The sequence below is a fragment of the Chelonia mydas genome, chromosome 1 (assembly GCF_015237465.2).
Source record: "Chelonia mydas isolate rCheMyd1 chromosome 1, rCheMyd1.pri.v2, whole genome shotgun sequence".
In the NCBI taxonomy this organism is placed as follows: Eukaryota; Metazoa; Chordata; order Testudines; family Cheloniidae; genus Chelonia; species Chelonia mydas.
Genome location: NC_057849.1, coordinates 198,148,690 through 198,172,144, shown reverse-complemented (window position 1 = coordinate 198,172,144; position 23,455 = coordinate 198,148,690). Strand labels below are relative to the sequence as shown.

The window sequence follows — 23,455 nt, the reverse complement described above, 5'->3', positions numbered from 1 at the left end:
GGCTGGAGTGGCAACCCTGTTCTCCCCCGACGGCCCGAGGTGCTAGGGGTCGCCGAGGCCGTGCCAGGTCGCCTGCTGCATCTCCAGGTCCTTATAGAGGGGCTCGTGGTTAACCTTGTTAACATCTGTGCCCCGACATTGGGCCCGGAGCTGCTGCAATTTTATCAGCGGGCGTCCGTCTTCCTCGGCACCTTAGATTCTCATGAGTGCCTGGTCCTGGGAGGGGATTTGAATACCACCCTCGAGGAGCGAGACCATTCAGGGACCGAGCAGAGCCCGGCCGCCACGGACACCCTCCGGGAGATAGTTGAATATCACTCCCTAGTGGACATCTGATGTGACCACCACCCGGATGGGCTTCCACCTGGACAAAGGTGAACGTGGAAGTGTCATCAGTCGGTTGGACTGCATTTATTTATCACGCTTCCATCTCTCACGAGCCCACTCCTCCAGCATTCGGCTGGCCCCATTTTCTGACCATCACCTAACCACCGTGACCACCTCCCTCTGTGCGGAGAGGCCGGGGCCAGCCTATTGGCATTTTAACAACAGCCTGTTGGAGGATGAAGGCTTCGTGATGTCCTTCCAGGAATTCTGGCTGACCTGGCAAGGGCAGCGGCGTGCCTTTCCCTCGGCGCGGCTATGGTGGGACCTGGGAAAGGTGCGCGCCCGGCTTTTCTGCCACGACTACACCCGGGGCACCAGCCGACGGAGAAATGCGGCGATAGAGCAGTTGGAACGGGAGGTCTTAGAGCTGGAGAGGTGTTTGGCCGCCAGCCCCAAAGACCCGCTCCTCTGCGGAGCATGCCGGGAGAAGCAGGAGGAGCACCTGACTCTCGAGGACCATCGGGCCCGGGGTGCCTTTGTTCGATCCCGCATCCGCCTCCTTCGGGAGATGGATCGTGGCTCCCACTTCTTCTATGCCCTGGAGAAAACGAGGGGGGGCTAAGAAACACGTCACCTGCCTCCTTGCAGAAGACGGCACCCCCCTCACGGAACCAGTGGAGATGTGCGGGAGGGCCCGAGCCTTCTATGCAAGTCTTTTCTCCCCAGATTCGACCGACCCTAGCGCTTGCAGAGTGCTTTGGGAGGAGCTCCCTACGGTCAGCGCGAGCGACCGAGACCGGCTAGAATTGCCTCTCACTCTGGCCGAGTTCTCGGAAGCCCTCTGTCGTATGCCCACTAATAAGTCTCCAGGCATGGACGGGCTGACCGTGGAGTTCTACCGCGTGTTTTGGGACGTCCTCGGCCCAGACCTAGTCACCGTCTGGGCCGAGTCTCTGCAGAGCGGGGTCCTCCCTCTTTCGTGCAGGCGAGCTGTGCTCGCCTTATTGCCGAAGAAGGGGGACCTCTGCGATTTACGAAATTGGCGTCCCGTCTCGCTCCTCAGCACGGACTACAAAATCGTAGCGAAAGCAATCTCGCTGCGGCTAGGATCTGTGCTGGCGGACGTGATCCACCCAGACCAGACCTACATCGTCCCGGACCGCAGTATCTTTGATAACCTATTTATGGTTCGGGACCTTTTAGAACTCGGGCGTAGAGACGGTCTGTCGTTCGCCCTCCTGTCCCTAGATGAGGAGAAGGCATTCAATAGGGTGGACCACGGGTACTTCCTGAGCACTCTGCAGGTGTTTGGCTTCTGACCCCAGTTTGTGGGTTTTCTCCGGGTGCTGTACACTTCCGCAGAGTGTCTGGTTAAGCTCAACTGGACCCTGACCGAACCGGTCAGCTTCGGGCGAGGAGTACGGCAGGGGTGCCCCCTCTCGGGCCAGCTGTACACTCTGGCGATCGAGCCCTTCCTCTGCCTCCTCCGCAGGAGGTTGACAGGGTTGGTGCTGCGGGAACCGGAGCTGCAGCTGGTCTTGTCGGCGTACGCTGATGATGTGCTCCTTGTGATCCAGGACCCCGGCGACTTGGCGCGGGTGGAGGCTTGCCAGGCCATCTATTCGGCAGCCTCCTCCGCCTGGGTCAACTGGGTCAAGAGCTCTGGCTTGGCGGTAGGAGACTGGCGGCAGGTGAGCTCCCTCCCACCCGTGCTTCAGACCATCCGGTGGAGCGTGGGTCCGCTGCTCTACCTCGGCATTTACTTTTCTGCCGCGCATCCCTCTCTGCCGGAAAACTGGGACAATTTAGAGGGTGGGGTGATAGAGCGGCTCCGGAAATGGACGGGACTACTCCGATGTCTCTCCCTCCAAGGGAGAGCACTGGTGCTTAATCAACTAGTCCTGTCCATGCTCTGGTACCGGCTCAACACCCTGGTCCCGGCCCCTGGTTTCTTGACCAACCTCCGGACATTGATTCTGGGGTTCTTTTGGTCAGCAACGCACTGGGCCCCTGTAGGGGTTCTTCATCTACCCCTGAAGGAAGGAGGACAGGGCCTGAAGCGTCTACACACTCAGGTCCGTGTCTTCTGCCTCCAGGCCCTGCAGAGGCTCCTTTATAGTGCAGGTAGTTTGACGTGGAGCATACTGGCGCACGCTATCCTGCGCCGCATCCGAGGGCTCCGATATGACCGGCAGTTCTTTTGTCTCTGTCCGGGAGGTCTTCCGCGAGACCTCTTGGGGCTGCCGGTCTTCTACCAGGACCTTCTCCAGACTTGGAAACTGTTTTTAACGACCAGGTCCGTGGCGGCCACCGAGGGGCTAGATCTCCTCGCGGAGCCCCTGCTACACAACCCCCAGCTCCGTGTGCAGGTGACGGAGTCCCGCTCGGTGCACCAGAACTTGATCCTGGAAGAAGTCACGAGAGTCGGAGATCTCCTGGAGTACAACCGGGGAGACTGGCTGGATCCCCTGACGCTTGCCCGGCGCATGGGGCTCTCCAGACCTCGCACCTCCCGGCGCGTACTTCAGGAGGTGAAGGCTGCTTTGCCGCCCGCTGCTCGAGTTTACCTCGACCGGGTCCTGCTCGAGGGCACGCCCCACCCACCATCTACCCGAGGCCCGCCGGACCTTTTAATTGGACCCCTGCCCCGCAGACCCAGTCGACCCCCTCACCCCTTTACAGCGAGCCAGCTGCATGAACTGCAGCCGCTACGCTTCCAAACCGCGCCAAGGAAACATCTATACACGCTCGTGTTCCACACCCTTCACACCCTCACCCTAGTGTCCCGCCCCGACACAAAGTGGCGAGACCTTGTGCCACCTTTGGAGGGTGAGCAGCCCCGGTGGGCCAGCCTATATTCCACCTTGGTTCCGAGGCCCGTCGGGGACATCAGTTGGCAGCTCCTTCATGGAGCTGTGAGCACGGGCACGTACTTGGCGCGGTTCACCCCCGTCCCAGATACTTGTCCCTTTTGCGGTGTGAGGGAAACCCTGGCGCACGTATATTTGGAGTGTGCCAGGCTGCAGCCCCTGTTCCAGCTCCTCACAAATCTCCTATTACATTTTTGTTGCATTTTTCCCCTCACCTTTTTATTTATGCACTCCCCATCCGTGGCCTCACAAAGTCACGGGATCTCCTAGTTAACCTCCTCCTGGCCCTGGCTAAAACGGCCATCTATAAAACCAGAGAGAGGAGGTTGGCCGATGGAGTTTCCTGTGACTGTGGGGCCATTTTTCGATCCTCCGTCCGTTCACGTATCCGGGCGGAGTTCCTCTGGGCGGCGTCCACCGACTCCCTTGATGCTTTTGAGGAGCAGTGGGTGCTGTCCGAGGTTCTCTGCTCGGTGTCCCCATCCGCATCCTTTTGTCTGACCCTTTGATTGGGCGAGAGAGTAAGGGACCCCAGCCCCAGCCATTGCTGCTGCGGACACCACCACCTTAGAGGGGTCCTTTCACACGTGGGTGCACGTGCCCCCCCCTCGGATTGTCCACCCCACATCCTGCCCCTCTTGTTGGGTGCTTTCAGAGGAGGGAGTTGTTGGTGACACTCGGGCGTGGCGCCAGGTAACTTGAAGGGGTGGAAGACCACGAGAGTCGATGAAGCCCCCCGCTCTGGGCCCAGGCAAGCTTGAACATTTCCTTCCCCTGAAGCTAATGAGAAAACAATTGTGATTGGTTGCTGTGTTACACATTGCATATGCTGCTGTTTTTACTTTGTAAGTGTGTTATGCAAATAAAAAAATCTCTGTCCTGTAGCCATCTGGCCTGACCCTGTCACAGTATGTACAGTTGGGATTATGTTTTCCAATGTGCATTACTTTGCATTTATCAACACTGGGCAACAAAATGGCAGATGGAATTCAGTCACTCAGCCAAGCTCTACGGGGAGTTGGACACATAGCAGCCCTGTGCAGAAGGGCTCTCTCTTCACTTTTCACCTTGACTCTGAAACACTGGCCATGAAGTTGGGGGCTAGAGAGCAAAGACAGTGGTAATTTTGGACAATCATGGATGTTAAGGATATTCCTAAGAATGTGGTGGAACAGGTGGGCAGCCTTTCTTCCTCCCAGTCAATTTGTGTGGGCATCTCTGCCTCCAAAGGGCCGTCAACCAACTTGGCCGGGGGAATGGAGCATCGGTCTGTTTACTCTGTGCTAAACAAAGCAGAAAAGGATCTTGTTTCATTCCCCGTACACATTCTAAAGCTGAGAATGAGAGGGGTGGGGAGAAGAACAGTCTTTTTACTGAGCTCCCCTGCATTCCCTGAGCTTGAAGCATGGATGTGAGACATTAATGTGAGAAAGGAAACTTGAACAATCTGTACTGCCTCAGGGGAAGATGTAGTGGCCTAACCTTCAGGTACTTGGAGTCACAAGTTCAAATCCTAGTGAAGTCAGCTCAACCCTTAGAATTCCCACAATAGACCAAATGTTACCTCTGTGGAGGATTTTAAGGATCCTCAAAAGAAAGTCTTGTCCACTCTTCTGGATATTAAAGATCCCATGGTACTTTTTGTGAGACAAGGGCTTATTCCAGTGTCCTTAACCAACATTTCCTTTCTCCTTATCCCCACAGTGTGGTGCATTGCCCTGTGTTCTGGCTGCTGCCCTTCACTCCAGATTGGGTGCATATTCATTGTGAAGCCTATTGGGATATTTCTGGATGAAACATGCTACAGAAATATTATCACCAGCTGCAACACTCCACAACAGAGTTTGCTTTAGATAGTTAAGAACTGGAGGAGCTAGTTAGTTGTATTGGGTTAAAATCTGGCCACTTAGATCACAAATGAAACAAGTATGGCAAGCTGCAAGCTCAACCTATGGTGAGCAATTGTTTACATTGCCAACAAAACAGTGCCGTGTTCAGCAGGATACCTTTGTCTGTGCTCAGGAGATGTAATAATAGCTAATACATAGTCTTGGCCTGTGCCCAGTGTGAGTTAGGAAGTTTGCACAGTGCCTCTAGGCCTGGCTCTGCAGAAGCCAGTTAGATGGGCAATCAGAACTGTAGAAGGACCCAGCTGGGCTGTTTTGAATGTGGAAATGAGATTGAAGTACTGTGACAGTTGTGGCACCTACTTACACTTTAGTGCTTCCCCAGTTCAGTCACGCAAGTTGCTTGCAAGTTCTGTGAGTACCCAACCCTTACCAAACATAAAGCAACACCAGCATGATAATAGCCTGTGATCAGAATGCTAGACGCTTGCACTGCACTGCAACACAATGTGATTGCCATAGGCAGATATTTGGAGCAGTGATATCCCCGGGGGATCATTCTTATAACTGAGTAGTCAGAAAGCAGCTAACAGGAGGGTGTATTATTAAACATTCCTCTCCCCAGCCATCCTCCCTTACTCCCTTGGTTTTTTGCTGGTTACTCTTCCAATTCTATATCCCCCTTCCATCCTCCCAGTGTGTAAAAGTTGTGCTCATTTGGCACACTTGCTGAATGCCACATCCACGCAAGCTATGCTGCTTTATGGCTTGCATCTGCTGTTTAACTCCCCAACAACACTATTTACATCACCACTGAATTTATCCCCTTGGCATTCAAGGAATTGTGTAAGGCAGTAGCCTTAGTCAATGCAAACTGCTTCTTAAGAGCATCCAGCCCAGCTGACTTCCCTCTGGCCTTGCCTATATCTCCATTCCACTTCCCCCTTTCTCTCCCTTGCTCCTTTCTCTCAGCCCAAGCCTCCCTACACAACTGTTCCCTATATCCTTCCATGTCATTGCTTACCCCTGGACCTCTCTCTGGTACTCCAAGTGGCCAACCCTTCCTTCCTTCAAATCCTTTCTTTAAACACACCAACTCCAGGAAGCTCCCAAGTGATCACACACCTTCTGTAAGTGAGAAATGCTGGCATGCACGTAGCAAGCAAACATTAAAAGGCCCATGAGCCAGAGACTCTTCTTCCTGAGCAATTTCCTGCCTTACAGTAACTCCCAAATAAATATCCGTAAACTGACTGAGCACAATTCTGCTTCAGTATCAGTGGAGGCCTCACCTCCAGTAAGCAACTGATGATTTTTTTGTCAGTACCTCAAGGTGGTCACTCAGGTCGGGCCTCTGCTGTCAGGTAGAAACATCCTCTGGATCATCTAGAGGATTCTGTGCCTGAATTGTTTTGCATCTCTATTTAGACTGCAAACTTCTTGAGGCCAAGACTAGAACTTCCTCTATGTTTTCGGCAGTGGTGGAGCTTAACAAATAGTAGTCGTAGTCATAGTAGTAATTAGTTCTATCTGTGAGCAGGTTCAATGGCTGACTCTGGGTGTGTCAGGCTCATGGGGCCTCAGAACTCTGGGTAACCTGCTCCATCATTCTTTTGTCTTCACAGTTCCACCAAAGATCTCCAATATCTCCTCGGATGTCACTGTGAATGAGGGCAGCAATGTGACCCTGGTGTGCATGGCAAATGGACGCCCCGAGCCTGTCATCACCTGGAGACACCTCACCCCGACAGGTAAGTCACACTGCATAGCTCTTATGCATACACTGTGCTGGTGACCAGAGGAGGTTTCAATAGTGAGTCTGGCAGCTACAAAGAGTGATAAGTCCATGTGATGAGCAATGCCAAGGAACACTTTAAATGCATGGGGGGGGTATTTTGTTCGTTAGGCTGTACAGGACATAATAGTTTGTCTCAGGGAACCTTTTAAATAGTGTCCATTAGGAGCTGTATATGCTTGACCCTCTGTCTGCATCTTAGCTGTTCTCTTCATGTAGCTGCTGTAATTTCTGGTACCAACAAGGCGCACTGCAGGGGCAAAGGGACCACATCCACTAATTGCAGAGAGGGAGGGGGAGATCTTACCCATCTAATAAGAAGTCCAGTAGGACCCTTTGAAAACCACCAAATTGGCTTCCAATCCTTTTGCATCAAAGAGGAGGCATGTGGTGACATGAGTCGTCATATGCTACTTTCAGCTTTGTAGACAGCAGCTGTGCACCCCCTAAAGGATAAGATGGTGGAAAAGGAGGACCCAGTAAGGCACAGAGCAAGGAAGAAATCAGCCTGCTCTGCTCCATTATTAATTGCTCCTTTGCTATTGCAGCAATTGGCAGCCTTGGAGAGCAAACATTCCTGCCATTAGCCCCACTGACCCCCATGGGGAAGACAGCTAGGGAAGCAGGGAGTCTCCTGAGTATTCATCCCTTCAAGATTTATCAGAGGGAAGAGAACAGTACACATGTGCCTCTTCTTCGTCCCTCCCAATGCTTTTCTTTGAGGGGAGATGTTCTCCTCCTCTGCTCTCATTTATAGCTAGCTCCTGGTTCTATTCAAGTCAATGGGGAAAACTCCCATGGGAGCAGGCTCAGGCCTTGAATATGGGATTTACAACAAGGTATTGTTTGTTTACTGAGGAAGGCTCCAGGCTGCCAGAGCAGAAACTTTCTTCAAGTGCAAGAGACTGTGAAACTAATCATCATCCTAGTCAGCAACCAGAGAGGGAGAGAGTCAGGGAAGGAGGAGAAAGAGAGATGGAGAGAGAGAACTTGATGGAATTAGAGATGGGACTCAATCCGAATGCTGCATCCAGCACACCCCTTCTCCCCACTCCAAATTTGGGGGGAGTTCAGATTCTACTCCACGTTTCCTATCTTGCCCCCATGGGCCAAATCAAAATACTCCCACTCTGAACAGCTTTGGGACCTGTGAAATCCAGACCTTTATTTTGTGGTTTTGGCCTATCTCTAGCAGAAATGGAAGGAGAGAGAGTAAAAACACTGCCAGGAAGAGACGGAGGTGGGAACAGAGACCGGGAGAGAGAGTGATTTCTTTGTTGTGTCATCAAGTGCCTGGTTCTTCTCTTCTGTTATTGTCAATGTTGAGTGTGCATGTGCCACTGAGGTGTAGGAAAATGACCTATTTTTTTCTTTAATTAAGTTGTGTATTTACAATTCGCTTACTCCCCAGGGGCAGTTTTGCTATAAGATGCATTTCTTATTGATCTCCTTGCTGTATCAGAATTTCAGTCTTCACCTCTAATTCTTTCTCTTCATATTCAAGTGGGAGATATTTCCTTGTCATGCGCCAAGCGTTTTTTAACATTGTTTCAGTTAATACATGGATATTAGTTTCCATGAAGATTTAATACAAGAGTTCCAGATTTGACAGATACCACCTATGTCAGTGTTCAGATCCTACAGTAATAGGCATTTTTGATAACTAGAGACTGGAGATCAAACTACGGCCCGTGGGCCCGTCCTGCCCAGCCCCTGAGCTCCCAGCCAGGGAGGCTAGTCTCTGGCCCCTCCCCCACAGCCTCAGTGCACCATGCCGCCAGTGCTCTGGGCTGCCGCTCCTGCTGGGCAGCGCAGGTGCTGCGGCTGCGAGCTCCTGCCTCTCTGAGCAGCATGGTAAGGGGGTGGCGGGGGAGTTGGATAAGGTGCAGAGGGTCCCATGGGGCAGACAGGGAGCAGGGGGCAGTTGGATAGGCAGGGGAGTCCCGGGGGGGCTGTCTGGGGGCAGGGTTGTGGGTAGGGGTCGGGGCAGTCAGGGGACAGGGAGCAGGGGACGGTTGGATGATGGATGGGGGTGTGATCCCGGGGGACAGTTAGGGACGGGGATGTGGATAGGGATCAGGGGGTCCCAGGGGCAGTCAGGGGACAGGGAGCAGGGGGTGGTTGGATGGGGTGGAGGTTCTGGCAGGGCAGTCGGGGAACAGGGGGCTTTGTATAGGCGTGGGAGTCCCAAGGGGCCTGTGGGGGTGTGGATAAGGGTCGGGGCAGTAAGGGGACAGGGAGCAGGGGGGTTGGATGGGTCAGGGGTTCTGAGGAGGGACAGTCGGGGGGCGGGAAGTGAGAGGGGGCGGGGGCCAGGATATTTGAGAAGGCACAGCCTTCCGTACCCGGCCCTCCATACAGTTTCGCAACACCGATGTGCCCCTCAGGCCAAAAAGTTTGCCCACCCCTGCTGTAGATGGATGGTTGCTATATGCATGTGATCGATTGCAGAGCCATACAATAAATTGCACATGGCATGCCCCTTTATCTGCCTCACCCGTACTTTGCCCTCTGATTGATCCACATCGGGATTACTTCTAATATGCCAAGCCAATTTTGGGGCTTTCAAAGAGTGGCCATTAAAACAACACCAAGGCTAGTCAGGAAAAGGTCCCCTGCCCCCCCCGCCCCCCGCCTTTTTTTTTTTTAAACAAATGTGGAATTGCATCATTCTGAGATGCAGGAGGGGCAGTCCATGTTGCCTGGACTCTCATCCAGGCCCTCATCACCTGTCTCAACTAGTGCAACTTCTTCCTCTGCAGCCTAGACCAATCACATCTTGCCCCACCTCTGTCCATTCAGAGCACAACTGCAAAGACTGTTTTCCTGGCTCATTGCTTGTCACCTCACCTCTCTCTTGGTGTCCCTCTACTGGCTCCCACTTCTCAACCACTTTAAACACACTGTGTTTTGTCACCTTTGAGATCATTCATGATCTATCCCCCTCCTACTGGTTCTCTTATGTGCTCTCCAGATGTTGATCCATTCTCCCAAAGGTGCCAGTATTCATGGCCCATTTGTTAAATTTTACAGCGTGCAGCTTCATGCTTTCTCCTACGCTGGCCCCTCTGCATGGAAGGAGCTACCTGTAAACCATCTGCAAAGCCACCTCCATTGCCTTCCTTCAGATCCCTCCTTTAAACCTTTCCTCTGCCATAATGCCTACAAACAACCTTAGCAATGATTGGTCTGCTGAGATCACTGTCTGTCACAATGACCAGTATTGTCTCATTGGGTGTATGGGGCTTTGTGTGTGATCTCCTATTAATATCCATCTGTTGTCTCATGTCTTATAGTTACATTATAATTTCTTCAGGGCAGGGGTTCATCTTTAATTTGTATGTTTTGTACAGCACCTAGCAAAATAGGGCCTGTTTTTGTATTGAGGAACCTAGGCTTCAATGCAAACATAATTTATCATTAATGTAATTAATTGACAATCCTAAATCTATTCTGGACCTATCCCACTTAGAAACATGTGTCTTGTCCCACCAGAAAGGATCTGGGAATCTCCCATTTCCAAGAGTATAATGCATTTGGTCCTAAAATCACCATAATATTAAACATCAAAAAGCTACCTTAGATAACTTTAAGTGGTTTCCAAAATGGTTTAGGATACATATGTTTCTGTTCCTCTGAGCCTTGTATAATTGGACCTATGAAAAAACCGTTGTGACGTTGCACTCCATAATGATTTATGGAAATATGCTTATGAGTGTGAATATAAGGTAACTGGAATATGCTTTATGGAAAAGGTCTCTTGTAAGGTGTCATTACAAAGCTTATAATCCTATCTGTATGAATGTATCATTCTTGTATTAGAAAATAGGAATATGAAGTATAACTCTGAGATCCTATTGTAATTATGCCAAGTATGGGCCATTAATGGTGGCTTAGGATCTTGATGGCTCCCATTGACTAGGACAATTGGTTGTGAATGGGTTTATTTACCTGCAAGCCTTCCTGTGTACTGACATGGGTAATGAAGAATGAGGTCTTACAGTGACATGTGACCATGTCACACACCCACCCCTTCTGCCTTGTGCTAAAGCTATAAAAGGGGGTGGAGCAGGATGAAGGGGGTCTCAGTCATGAGAAAGCCCCTGCTTTTCAGCTAAGATGGCTGCTGGAACTAACAAGGACTGTACCGGGGAAAGAATTGGGCCCAGACTTGGAAGGAGTATAGTCTGTGAAAGAAGCTTATTGGAACATCTGAGGGTGAGATTTACCTGTCAACAGTTTCTTAATGTATTAGGCTTAGACTTGCGTGTTTTGTTTTATTGTGCTTGGTAACTTACTTTGTTCTGTCCATTATTACTTGAAACCACTTAAATCCTATTTGTTTATACTTAATAAAATCACTTTTGTTTATTATTGAACCCAGAGTAAGTGATTAATACCTGGGGGAGCAAACAGCTGTGCATATCTCTCTATCAGTGTTATAAAGGGCGGACAATTTATGAGTTTACCCTGTATACGCTTTATACAGAGTAAAACGGATTTATTTGGGGTTTGGATCCCATTGGGATCTGGGTGCTGGAGACAGGTGACCTGCTGAGCAGTTTTTGGTTAAAGTCTGCAGCTTTGGGGGCATGGACCAGACCTGGGTCTTTGTTGCAGCAGGCTAGCATGTCTGGCTCAACAAGGAAGGGTTCTGGAGTCCCAAGCTGGCAGGGAAAACAAGCTCAGAGGTAAATTCAGCATGTTGGGTGACAGTCCCAAGGGGGTCTCTGTGTGACTGAACCACATCACAACTGTTATCAACCCTGGATGACCATCCCAGGTTTCTTTCTATAACCAAGACTGTGAGGTGGGTCAGGGGCCTGGCAAGAAACCTGACATGGCTTTGGGTGCTAGGTGGGAGATGCGGGGTGGGGCCCTGCTGGGCCTGCAGGAGTGTGGGATACTGAGGCTGATGTAGGGGTTTGATGCAGTGATGGTGGCTGAATGGTGGCCTTGCTGCTGGCTTCTGAGGGTTCTGAGCTGAGCTTCTGGGTGGGTGGTTAGTAGAGTGCGGGGGTCTCCCTTCTTCCCTCCTCCCCATCCACACAGTGTTCAATTCTGAGGTGGTAGAAGGGCTGCTTCCAGGCCAGTTCCACAGCACTTTGGAATGATGCTGTTCCTCCCCTGCAGGAGTGCACTATGCAGAAACTGAGACCTAGAAACAGCCTCTGGACAGACCAGGGGTGAAGCCCGGGCAAGAGAACCAGTTGCTGCTTTCTTCCTTGCCTGGGTTCCCCCAGGGCCCTATCAATGGTGCGGGGATTGCTGCTTTCTCAGATGGTTGGAGGTGACCCACTGGTTGAAAAGTCCTGATCTATTTTTCACATGTTCGTGGTTGGGTCACCAGGCTGCCTGATGCATATCAGTATGCAGGCCTCCTGGTGACAGAAATGTTAGTATTAGCACATATAGAAATCTCAAAAAAAAATAATCTAAATTAGTTTTCCTAGGAACCAAAGTGTCATAATTTTAGGATATTGTATCTCACAGCATGCCAGACCTAGAAATCGGTTTTGGATAATCACTGGAAAGGCAGCTCTGCATGGGGTAATGCTACTGTTTCTAGCAATGGCAAGTCGATCCTTAATACTGTCCCTGGGTATAACCCACTGAGACCAGTGGAGGTTTCATTTTCTCCTTTCACTTTATCCACATTTCTCTGGAGGGTTCTCTTTTATTTTTTCTTTCTAAACAGGGGCTATTTGAGGCCCATAGGCTTGGAATGTTAGACGCAGTTCTAGCGGAGAAGATAGATTAGTGGGCCAATTGAAATGAGCGCTGTAGAATATGGCTGGATGGTGTAACACATGATTGCAGAGCAAAAGGAATTCATTCCCTGGTCATCACGCCTACATATGAGGGCTAATGGACAGATGGAGAGATTTAAAAAAATCTCAGGGAACAGAATTACCTTTTGTTTTGTACACTAACCGAAAGGTGTGGCTGGCTTATTTCTCTCTGCTTTCTTTCATTCAGTTTATCCATTGCAAACTTTTTGGCTAATCACCTGAGTTAATACTGGAAGAATGGAATTATTTCTTGCCAGCTGGAAAGCGGAAGAGAAGAATTCAAGTGATAGGAAAAGACGGACCACTGCTCATGCAGTGGAATACAGGGACGCTTCTCATGATGCTTGGATTCCATGGGGATGGACTCTCTAGAACTACCATGCACAGAAAGATAGATGGGTGCATGCGGGAAGTAAAATTCTTGATTAAAAAAACATTTTATTCTTTGCCTTCGCTCCCCCTCCCATCCTTGGCGTGGAGAAAAATCAGACATTTTTCTCACATCAGCTACAAGTTTCCAAGCCCAGAAGCAGCCTGTAGGAAGCTCCTTTTCCTCGCCCATGAGATTGCTAAATTGTGACTTGCTGTTGCCTGTATCATTTGAAGCACGGGAAAAAGAATCCTTTAATAATTCAGATGGCAAATATCAATGCAAATCAGCTTTAATTCTTGGTGGTACTCTGGTAATGAAAACTGAAATGTCATTCCTTGGGATGTCATCAGCTCCCAATTCATTCTTCATTGCTGTCAGGGTGGCACAGAGATGGATTTTGAATGAGTAGTTTGTGACCCAGGGATCTCTGAATACCAACTGGCAGAAAGCACTTGGAGGATGTCTAGGGTTTTACAGGGATCCCTTGGGTCAGGTATGCACACAGTAGTTCACCCAAGGGTGGCATGTAAAGTTTATACTAAGAGCCAGTAGCCTTCTGGTCAACATAATCGTGAAACATATGTGAGGATAATATTTGAGATGTTATGCATCTATACTAGAAATTATGTTTCTAAAGCCTTGAAATAAAGGCAGGTCACCAAGAGGTGACATGCTTCAAACAGGTTTCTTTTAGGTAGGGAGTAACAAACACTTATCTCCCTATCTGGCCATTTCGGTATGGCATATTGTATACTCCACAGTGTATCCCTACTTGCATCCTGAGCCACAGGCTAACCAAGAGACTGCAAAATCTACAAGAAAGGAGTATATAGGAAAAAACAAACAGGAGGAATCCTGTTTGAATAAAGACAGTGGATTGTTGGGATATATCTGGGAGTGCAGAGGTATCCGCTGGATCTTTCACTGAGGAGGCAAGCTGGCAGTGTGATTTGTCTCATGAGTGGAAAATCACAGCCAAGCCTGGCTGGAAAATGCTGAAAGGACTTTGGGTGAGCATTGCTGTATAAGACATGAAAGTATCTAGTAAAGTAAGTCTAGGTTCTACACTGCATGTTTTATGAATATATTTTATATGTAACTATTTGTTAACAGTACTACTACTTGCTGTCACTCAAATCTCTGTACTTTGTTAAATAAATGTATACTTGTTTTCACTATAAACATATCTAAGTACTGAGAGACAAAGTGAGTGAAGTAATATATTTTATTGGACCAACTTCTGTTGATGAGAGAGACAAGCTTTCGAGGTGGAGGTCTGGGAAAGTACTCAGTGTCACAGCTAAATGCAAGGTGGAACAGATTGTTTAGCACATATTCTAAGGCACCATTCAAAGTAGAGTGGCCTGTTAACACCTCTACAGTCCTAGGACAAAAAGAGTGGGATAGTGGGTAACAGATTGTTTTGATAAGCCATATATCCAGTGTCTCTGTTCATTCCATGAATTTTAGTGTCTAGCAGAGTAATGAATGTAGGCTCCCAGGCTTGTCTTTTTAAGGTGTTGTGTAGGTTTCCTTTGAGGATGAGGACTGAGGGGTCAGCTATAGAGCGATCACTTTGAACAGTGTTCACCCACAGGTGATTGGGTGTTTTTTGTCTTTTTATCATTTTCCTGTGAAAGTTCATTTGAGAGCATGGTGATTAGCTGGTTTCAGCCACCTAGTAGTTGTTGGGGCATTTAGTGCACTGGATGAAGTAGACGTGTAGCATCCATAGATCCTGAAAGCTGTGTTGTGGGAAGTGTCTAAGTAGTGTGAGTTAAACAGAGTAGTGATTTGAGGTGAAACTGGTAAGATGGGTGGTTCTGGTTCTTTGGAATCAGTGTATCTGTGGAACAGTTTCTAGGTGCTCCAGGAAGACCCTCAGAGACCTTGGAGGTTGGAGTGTGTCTATTGCTCACCTGTAGAGAGACAGAAGGGTCTGCAAGCCCTAGAGGGGAGTGTTTGTGTTGGCCGTGGCCAGTGGAGTTGAGGAGCTGATCCAGGTCAGGCACAGACAAGGTCTTCTCGTGCTAACGGCATGTGCTAGCATGGGGCCTCAGAGTCCTGGGTACCTCAGAAAGTGTCACATAGATGGAGAGAAAGTAACCCCAGTTCCCCAGCAGAACCATTTTCCTTTTTATTCTTCAGGCTAGTGGATTGTAAAACCAAAACATCCTTGCTATCCAGTTATGGAGAGTCTAATAGTCATTGTCTATCAGTTGGAACTAATGGAGTTATTCCTTTAGCTTGGATGGCAAAGCTTTCACCTGGGAATTTTTGGGACCTAAGTTCTAATTCCATTACCACGTTCCTCTTCCCTACCATTTTATTGATATCTCTCTTGCCTGGAGGTGTTAAGCCTGCTCTACAGTAGATCACCTGGCATCTTGGCTTGTGAAGTTAACCCATGGTAATGTGATGGGAACCACCTGAATTGGACTTGGCAGGAAATTGTGCTTCATTTACCTAGAGTGGGGATAAGTATCTATGACTAGCTATATAGAGTGGATACATTTATCAATTGTCACTGCAGGAAATCTTTCACTGGGGATATCCTGGCTCTCTCATCTCCACAAGAGGCAAAGTCCCAGCTGCTCTTCCCTGTGACACAGTTTGGGGAGATTAATGTGGGTTATGTTGCATGTTGTCATGCCCTTGACATTTTTTTTAAAAGTACGCCTCTTTTCTCATGAGATGCAAACCCATCTAACACCTGTTATCTTGCCACTACCCAGGCATGGCCAGTAATGCCAAGGCCTTCCTTGTACCATCTGACACACTGCCATTCAGATGTGGTAAGAAGAGGCTATAAGGCCTCTATCAGACAGCACACCCAGCCTTGGTCAGTGACGCTAGATTACAGTCTATCCTCTCTGAAGCAGCTCCACTCAGATCATGCCCTGTGACCTGTGATCCAACCTCTCTGTGCATGGTCAAGAAAAGAACCCACTAACTTAGTTACTGGCAGAATGCAAGTGGCACCTTTGTTTGAGAACACACTGATTGTACTGTGTATTTTTCTGTACTTGGGTTTGTTCAAGCTAATGAATCGCTCCTTCCTCCCTCTCCCTACCCATTCCACTCCACCTGCTGAGCTGTTTAATGCCACCCTGATCCCCAGTCTCAGGGACTTTAAAAACTGAACATGAAAAAGCTTTCTTATTACTATCTAGAGATATGCAATCTAAATTCTCCCTCCGTCTTATTCAAAGGTATATTAGATGCTTGGTTGATTTAAGAACATTTTCTTGGTGATTTTGAGGACAGTAAAGCGTTGTTTGCACTAGAAATATTTACCATTTTAATAAGTGATTTTACCCCTAGAAAGTAGGCCTAAGAATCACTTCAGTCTGAATCTGTTTAATGTCAGTATGGAGGCAGGCTAGCTGAAATGGTTCAACTAGTCCTTCCACTGCTATCCCACAATACATCAGTTGCCTTCTGAACTCTCCGAGAGTGTGCTGCTTCTTGGTGCTGCGGCTGGAACTGTGGTAGAGGTACCTATAGGGCACTGCAACTTCATATGGTTTTAAACAGCACTGGCATGGCAATGGGGCAAATCTGCATCGATCCTTAAACCCGTTCAGCATGAAAGACTTCTGCCAAACCAGTTCCATTGCAAACAGCTCAATTCTGCGGGTATGTCTACACTACAGAGCCTATGATGACACAGCTATGTCTCCGAGCTATGCCGGCATAGCTGCCTAGGCAGAAGGCAGCCAACACCAACAGAAGAGGTTTTCCTGTCAGTGTAGGAATGCCACCTCCTCAAACGCCGGTAACTATGTCAACACAAGCCCCCTTCTGTCAGTATAGCCGTATCTATGTGGGGGTTTTTGTTGGCATAGCTATGTCCATCGGGGGTATGGGTTTTTTTCACACCTCTTACTAATGTAGCTATGCCTATGTACCTTTTAAGTGTAGACCAAGCCTAAAATGTAGTCAGAGTGTATGATCTCCTGCCTAGTTCTGCATTAAATCTCCAAGTATCTTCATTCTCTGTCCACCCTTCCTGACCACTATGTAGATAGGTGATACGACTCTGAAAAGAACACCACAACTCCTCTCAGATCTCTCTGACCACCAGGCTGTATCTAAAATTAGGCAATATGGCTCAAAACAGGAGCTAGGATACTCTGGTGATGAGTGTGGTATAAGAAGCTGAATAGAACAGATAGAAGCAACATTTTTGCAAAACCTCATTCCATTTAGTGGTAGAAACAAAGAGGAATGAGAAGGCCTATTAAACATACTGGACTGATTCTCTCCACATAGGGAATGAGCAAATCTCATTGAATCTTAAAGCAGTCACACTCATGTTTTGAGAGGGTAGGAAGTAGCTCTATGTCCCAGCACTATATGTAATAGCGAAGGAGTATTATATAATACTCTTCCTTTGACATGTAAGTAGACTGTGGAAGTCACTGCCACAAGAAATCACTCAAGCCAAGAACTTATCAGGATTCAGAAAGGGATTGGACACTTCTATGGATAATAAGACTATCCAGAGTTATAATTTATGATAAAAGTATTGGAAGGGATATTAAGCTTCATGCTTCAGTGCTTAACTGTTGGAGATCAGGATAATTCCTAATGTGGAAGGCATAGTATCCAACATCCCAGCTGTTCCGGATATGTGAAGTGTGTACAGGTCCCTTTTCAGCACAACTCCCAATAGCAAGGAACCAGGAAGTTCTGGGAAGGAGCAAAATTGAAGAACAACAATTGAAGAACATGGCTGCCTGGCCCATGTAGGGGTCTCTCAAGCACTTGTTTAGCATTTTCCCCAATTGTTGTTCTTTATATCTAAAGACCCATCAACATGCTTGGTGCTGCACAGAACACCCAAAGGAAAAACCAGGGCCTGCCACAAGAAGATAGCCAGCAAACCCCTAGCATGGACCATCAAAAGCCATAAATACTATGTGATGGTGAGTGAAAAGAGGATTTTCTGGTTATCTAAATCCATTTGGATTTAGTCTCTGTCTCTGCTGCATTCTCAAACCCCCAGGAGCAAAATCTTGAGGAGGAAAAGTATTGTACATACATCTCGGGTTTTGTTTCTTGTTGTTGCTGCACCAGCTCCTCCAGTTCTCCACTCCACCTCCCTTCCTTGCCTTTGCACAAACAGGGAGTGTAGAACTTAAACATATTGGACTGACCCCCGATTTTTAGGAGGCTTGGGGGAAGACTAATCATTTTAACCCTCATTTTTTTTTCTACTTTCCCCTCAACTAGAACTTTTGCCAGGATTATGGCCTCTTCTTCAAAGAGATTTCCCCAACACGCCACCCCCCCACCCCCCCAGGCCTTCTGCAGTCACTATTGGTTTGTTTTTAAGAGTCTTGTGAAATTTCTTCGGCCTGTCTTCATTTTTCCCAACAGTGTAAAAATGGACACCAGTTCACAGAGAGGCTGGGATGCAAGCCAAAGTCTGAAATGTTCCAAGGCTTCTCAGAAGCCATCAAAAGCTGTCAGCCTCTTTATTCTCTTCCTGGTGTCCCAACCTCTACCCCCTTTTTTTACTTATAAGAATTCTCTCCTTTTCCTGCATGGCCTGGGAGCAGGAAAACATCATCACCCTTTCTCCTCTGTGTTAAACTAGATCCTGAAACCTTGCTCTCTCCACACACACAGAAGAGGACTTTGATTTCTTTCATCCGTGCCCAGACACACACGTGCTGCTCACAGATCACTCGTGTTGTAACTATGCCCCATCCGGTCCCACTGCCTGGACTACTGATCCAGCGCAAACACTGCTGATGCATGACATATTTATCATCTTAGCAGCTTAGATTTCTCTCTTCTGCCTCAATGGCAGAGAGGGAGTGGGGCTTTCTTGGCAGTGCAAGTCTTCCGGCTGTTAGGGTAACACAGGAAATAGGCCACATTCTTCTCTGGTTCAACTCTATCCCGGAGAGTGTGTTACAGCCAGGGTAAGTTTGCCCATCAATTTCTGGTTACTCATTTGCCATTCAATAGCTCCGATGATTTTGCTTGCCTTTGCTGGGGAGCTGTGGTGTCTTTACTTAGTGGTCTGTCCATTCTCTGCTAACCTGTGTGAGGGTCCTTTTATGTGAGACTTAAAAATTAAGCTGCTCTGCACATATTTGAAAAGGACCATGGGATATTTAATAGGAGTAGTGTTTCCCCTAGGTTCTCTGGTCATAATGTCCCACCTTTAGCACGGTTGTGCAGTCTGCTGGCCTCCACCCCCAGAGGTGGCTGCAGTCCAGTGGTAATGTGACTATTGTGTAGAGCAGTTTGGGATGAAAAGGCTATAGAAATCTAGGCTGATATTGAACATCGCTTGAGCTTTTTCTATTCACTAGTTTATGAAGATCCCAGAACAACCAAGCAGAGGGTGAGAGAGAGAGAGATCAAAATCTTTCATAATCCTCAACGACAGGGAAAGGAAATACCACACGACAGCTTAGTGGGATCCCAGCGACAGCTTAATGCACCGCACCTGACCACATTCTCCTCCGTTCCCACCCTCACACACCCATTGGCATCAGTGGATTTGAATTGGGATAACTAAGAGGACAATTGCCTGTCACCATGCCTCACATTGCCTCACTCTGTTTGGTAAGCTAGAGAGGCCTGTCTGGTTTTCATCTGCTTGCCCCTGTGCAGGCTCCTGCACACCAAATGTACCACCATTGGGCTCTGTTTGGGGCATTGCTTTTAGCTGCCTCTTTCTGGTCACAGGCTTGCAGCTATGTTGTAATATACACAGTCTTGTCCAGCTAAGTCGGACTCTTATTAGACAGAAGAAAAAGGAGAGGGGTAGGAAAGAAGAAATAAGTTGCTGGGGACGGAAAGGACACTTGCGCTGGGTGGACACCACATTCCGGGTGGTGTTTGGCATGCATGTGGAACCAGTTGGGGTGGTGATGTTATCTGAGTCCCTGTTTTGGCCCAATCTGTCAGGATGTCCCTCAGGATCAGAGGAAAAAGGGCCCAGTAATGTCATGGTGGATCCCAATGTCCCAGGAAATGGTGAGGGTCGCAGCCATGATGGCGAAGCTTTCTCCTTCCCCTTCTTTCACTTAACAATTGTTACACTGACACTCCACCACTGCTAATTTTTCACCCTCCATAGTCTCTCTTTAAGGAACCTAAAGCAGGGGGGTGATGGGTGAAATAGCCCATCAATTCATTATTTTGTCCTCTAGTTAGGCCTAATCCCAACACACCAATTTTGGTTCACTGATTTCTTGTCCCACGCTGCGTGTGTTTACTAGGCATGATCTTACTGCAGTCCTTGAATTATAGCCATGGGCCTTTTGATTTGTACTCTGTCTGTGTTTGTGTCCGTGAGTTTCACGGGTTGAATGTTTGCATGTAGTGTGTTTCCGTTATTGCTTTTAAATTTACAAGCCCTTTGATCTCCCTGCATGTCCCCTCCTTCTTGTGTCATGGGAAAGGGGGAAAAAGGAAGGCCAGATCGGTTCTCTAGGAAAGACGAAGGTTAATAAAGATTGTGTTCTGAACTGGTGCTTTACAAACTATGAGGCCTGTTCTCACTAGTCCCATGGAGTTAGTAGGTCAGTCCATCCAATATGAGATGTTTAGTGTTGGTGAAATTCCCAACACCACTACCATTGCTGTTCAGCCTTTGAGTGTATAGATTATGGAGCTGCTAGTTGCAACTCCACAGTTAAGGCTACCTCGATTTTTTTTCATTTAAAGCAGCAATTCAGTTTTTCTTTGGTCGGAAGAATGCAGTATACCATCCCCAAATGTACAGCACGTAATATGACTGAGTGTGTGTATGCAACAGTCTCAGTGAGCTGTTTCACGAATCCCTGTCCTGAGAACAGATAGGGCTACAGCAAGGGCCAGGATCAGAGAAGGCTTGGCACTGACAGAAGCACTGCTGGTATTTCTATGGGTTCTTCCTAAAACTCAGATTTTAATTGGCATATGAGGAGAAAATTATGTAATATATAATGGAATACCCATTGGAGACTGACACTGATTGACTTCTGCTGACCTGTATATATCCTGGTGCAGCTGGAAGATTTCCTCAGTCAGAGACTTTGGGGATCCGTAAATAGAGTTTGTTTTAAAGAAATGAGCCTCATCCAGGAGGTTTTGCAACTTGCACTCATAAGAGTCTGTCTGTCAAGCTAAAGTGGCATCAAGTGGCTTAGAACAAGGGCTCTTGGGCATTAAATGGTTCCTACCAAATACCAAGCACATTACCGTGATTGGCTGTTATAGCCCTCTAAACGGCAAAAGTGATTAAATTGGTCATTATGAAACCCTAAAGATGCATAATTATGAAAAATAAGGTGTGAGTGTGCGAAGATTGCTATCTCTCTGTCTGCTTTGTATTTCAAGGAGGAATCAATGCAGTAATGTTTTAGAAGCAGACACAGGTTGTTTTATGTGCATGCTGAAGAACTTGAGATTCCTATAGCCCCCAAACGTGGGTGTTGTTCAGTAGAAAGAACATTTATATGTAAGATCTCATCCGCATCTGAGCAGTACATCCAGGGCAGACCAAAAAACAACCCTAGTCAATGCACCTTAGTCCTGACTTGCAGCCCCCTGCTATTCCCACACCTGGATTACCCACACAGCCCAGCCAATATGCCTTGATTCTGGCCTGCAGCCCCCATGCTATTCCACTCCTGGACTCCCCCCCCCTTCCCCCCCACACTAGTCCAGATGTCCTGTTCATAGATCGACAGCACAGGACACAGAGCAGAGTACAATGCACATTGATGGAGAAACACCTTCTGCACAGCCCTGCCAGCCAACAGTTGCTAAACCTCTGATGTTCCAGGTTTGTGCCTTTCTTGAGCCAGAGACAACAGCACTGGCAACACCTGACAACAGATGCCAGTCCTGTGCAGCCTTTCAGCAGAAGTAGTTGTCTTTTACTTTCTCTTTGGTGCTTCCCCTACCCTGATAAAGTTTTACCACCACCTTAGAAAGAAAAACAGTAATTCTGAGTTGTGCACCGCCTCTGGGGATTCTTTGGTTTCCTGGATTGCAGAGAGTTTCTTTCCAGGTGTGTACTAGGTGACTTACTGAGCTAAACTCCTTGTTATTCTTACTGGAACTGAGAGATCACAGAGACATTTACTTCCTCCACTTATTCCCTGTGTGTCTGGAATATAAAGCACTACCAGTTACTCCTCCAAGACCCCCTCCTCGCTTTCTTCCCAATTTCTCCTTTTCTTTGTTCATTTCTTCCTATTCTCCCTGTCTCTTCCCCGCCCCCCACATCCTGATTTGCCACACTTGTTCTATACATTTGTTTTTTAAATCAAATACACTTTTAAAAACGGTGGGCCACTGGTTGATAGAGCTGTATGCCACTCATGGCATTATTCATATTTTAACAAGCTTGTGTGTGTGTGTGTGTGTGTGTGTGTATATGAGAGAGAGAGATGTTCAGATTATTTGTTGTGAACAATAGTGCCTAGCCCTACCAGACACTACTTGGTTTGCTGCTGCAGTCACGTCCGCGTTCTTGCTGCTTCTGCTCTCTATCCTCCTGCAATCATCTGCCTTACAAAGAAGTTTTCAGCTAGCCACCAGAACACTTTGCTATTGGAATTTTTGGATGACGTGATTTCCAGCTTCGCAGCCGTATCCCAATTAAATCCACAGTCATCCAAAAGCTTACAGAAATAACAGCCCAGTGAACTCACCACTTTTACTGGTGAATCAAGTTTTGTGTATGTGTTCTTGTGCACATATGTGCATGTTCTTGTCTGTGTGTACATGTTTGTGTGCATGTGTTCATATCTATGTGGTATTTTGTTTGGCTGACCTTCACATTAGAATCAAAATCAAATGCATGCACTGTTATTAACGAAAGGTAAAGTGAGCCATGCATTCTTAAGAGAGACTTGTCTATTCCATAGTTAAGGTTGATGCATGTCTTTCGTTATAAACCCAATTTTAACATGTCCCCTAATCTGGCCAATCCAAAAATGGTCTGCTTGAAAATTCACATGTGAATTTGTATCAGATGAGAATTGTTGTGAGACTGAAATGTTCCAGAAGGTGTTTTAAGAAAGTCCAACAATAATGAAGTGATCTCACTTCTTGGACATTTTCCTAACTTTTTTATGGCTTGTCATAATTCACAGATATTTTTTGGCCTAGAAGTTCCAATGTTTGCATTAATAAGTTGGTCTGCATGAGAGTTAATGTCTTTAGGGACATGGGAATGCAGAATCATTTTGTTACTACTGGTTTCCACAAGCACTGTGAGCCGCGTGGTGTTCCTTACACTGCAGGGTGACTTGTAGGCACTTCAGGAAATGCATACCACCCCATTGTGAGTTCCTTAAGCAATGAATCAGTGCTTCTGACTACATGCTTCCTAAGCTATAGAGCTGTCCTTTGCTAAGGAGTGGGTCAGACATAATTAAATATGATGTAGGTTTGGCTCTAGTGGAATGTATGTTGTATATGATGAGATA

General features: G+C 47.6%; 1 protein-coding gene across 9 annotated transcripts in view; it reads left to right on the top strand.

The window, feature by feature from the left end:
• LOC102937877 (limbic system associated membrane protein) overlaps positions 1-23,455 on the top strand; it is a 1,332,442-nt gene that overhangs the window by 1,158,024 nt on the left and 150,963 nt on the right. For all 9 annotated transcript variants that reach the window (XR_005226814.2, XM_037909177.1, XM_043538686.1 and 6 more), the window contains one exon: positions 6,670-6,795. Coding sequence is in view for 8 of the 9 variants with exons in the window: in XM_037909177.1 (XP_037765105.1) it covers positions 6,670-6,795 (126 nt within the window). In the remaining variant the exon portion in view is untranslated. The remainder of the gene's footprint in view (positions 1-6,669; positions 6,796-23,455) is intronic.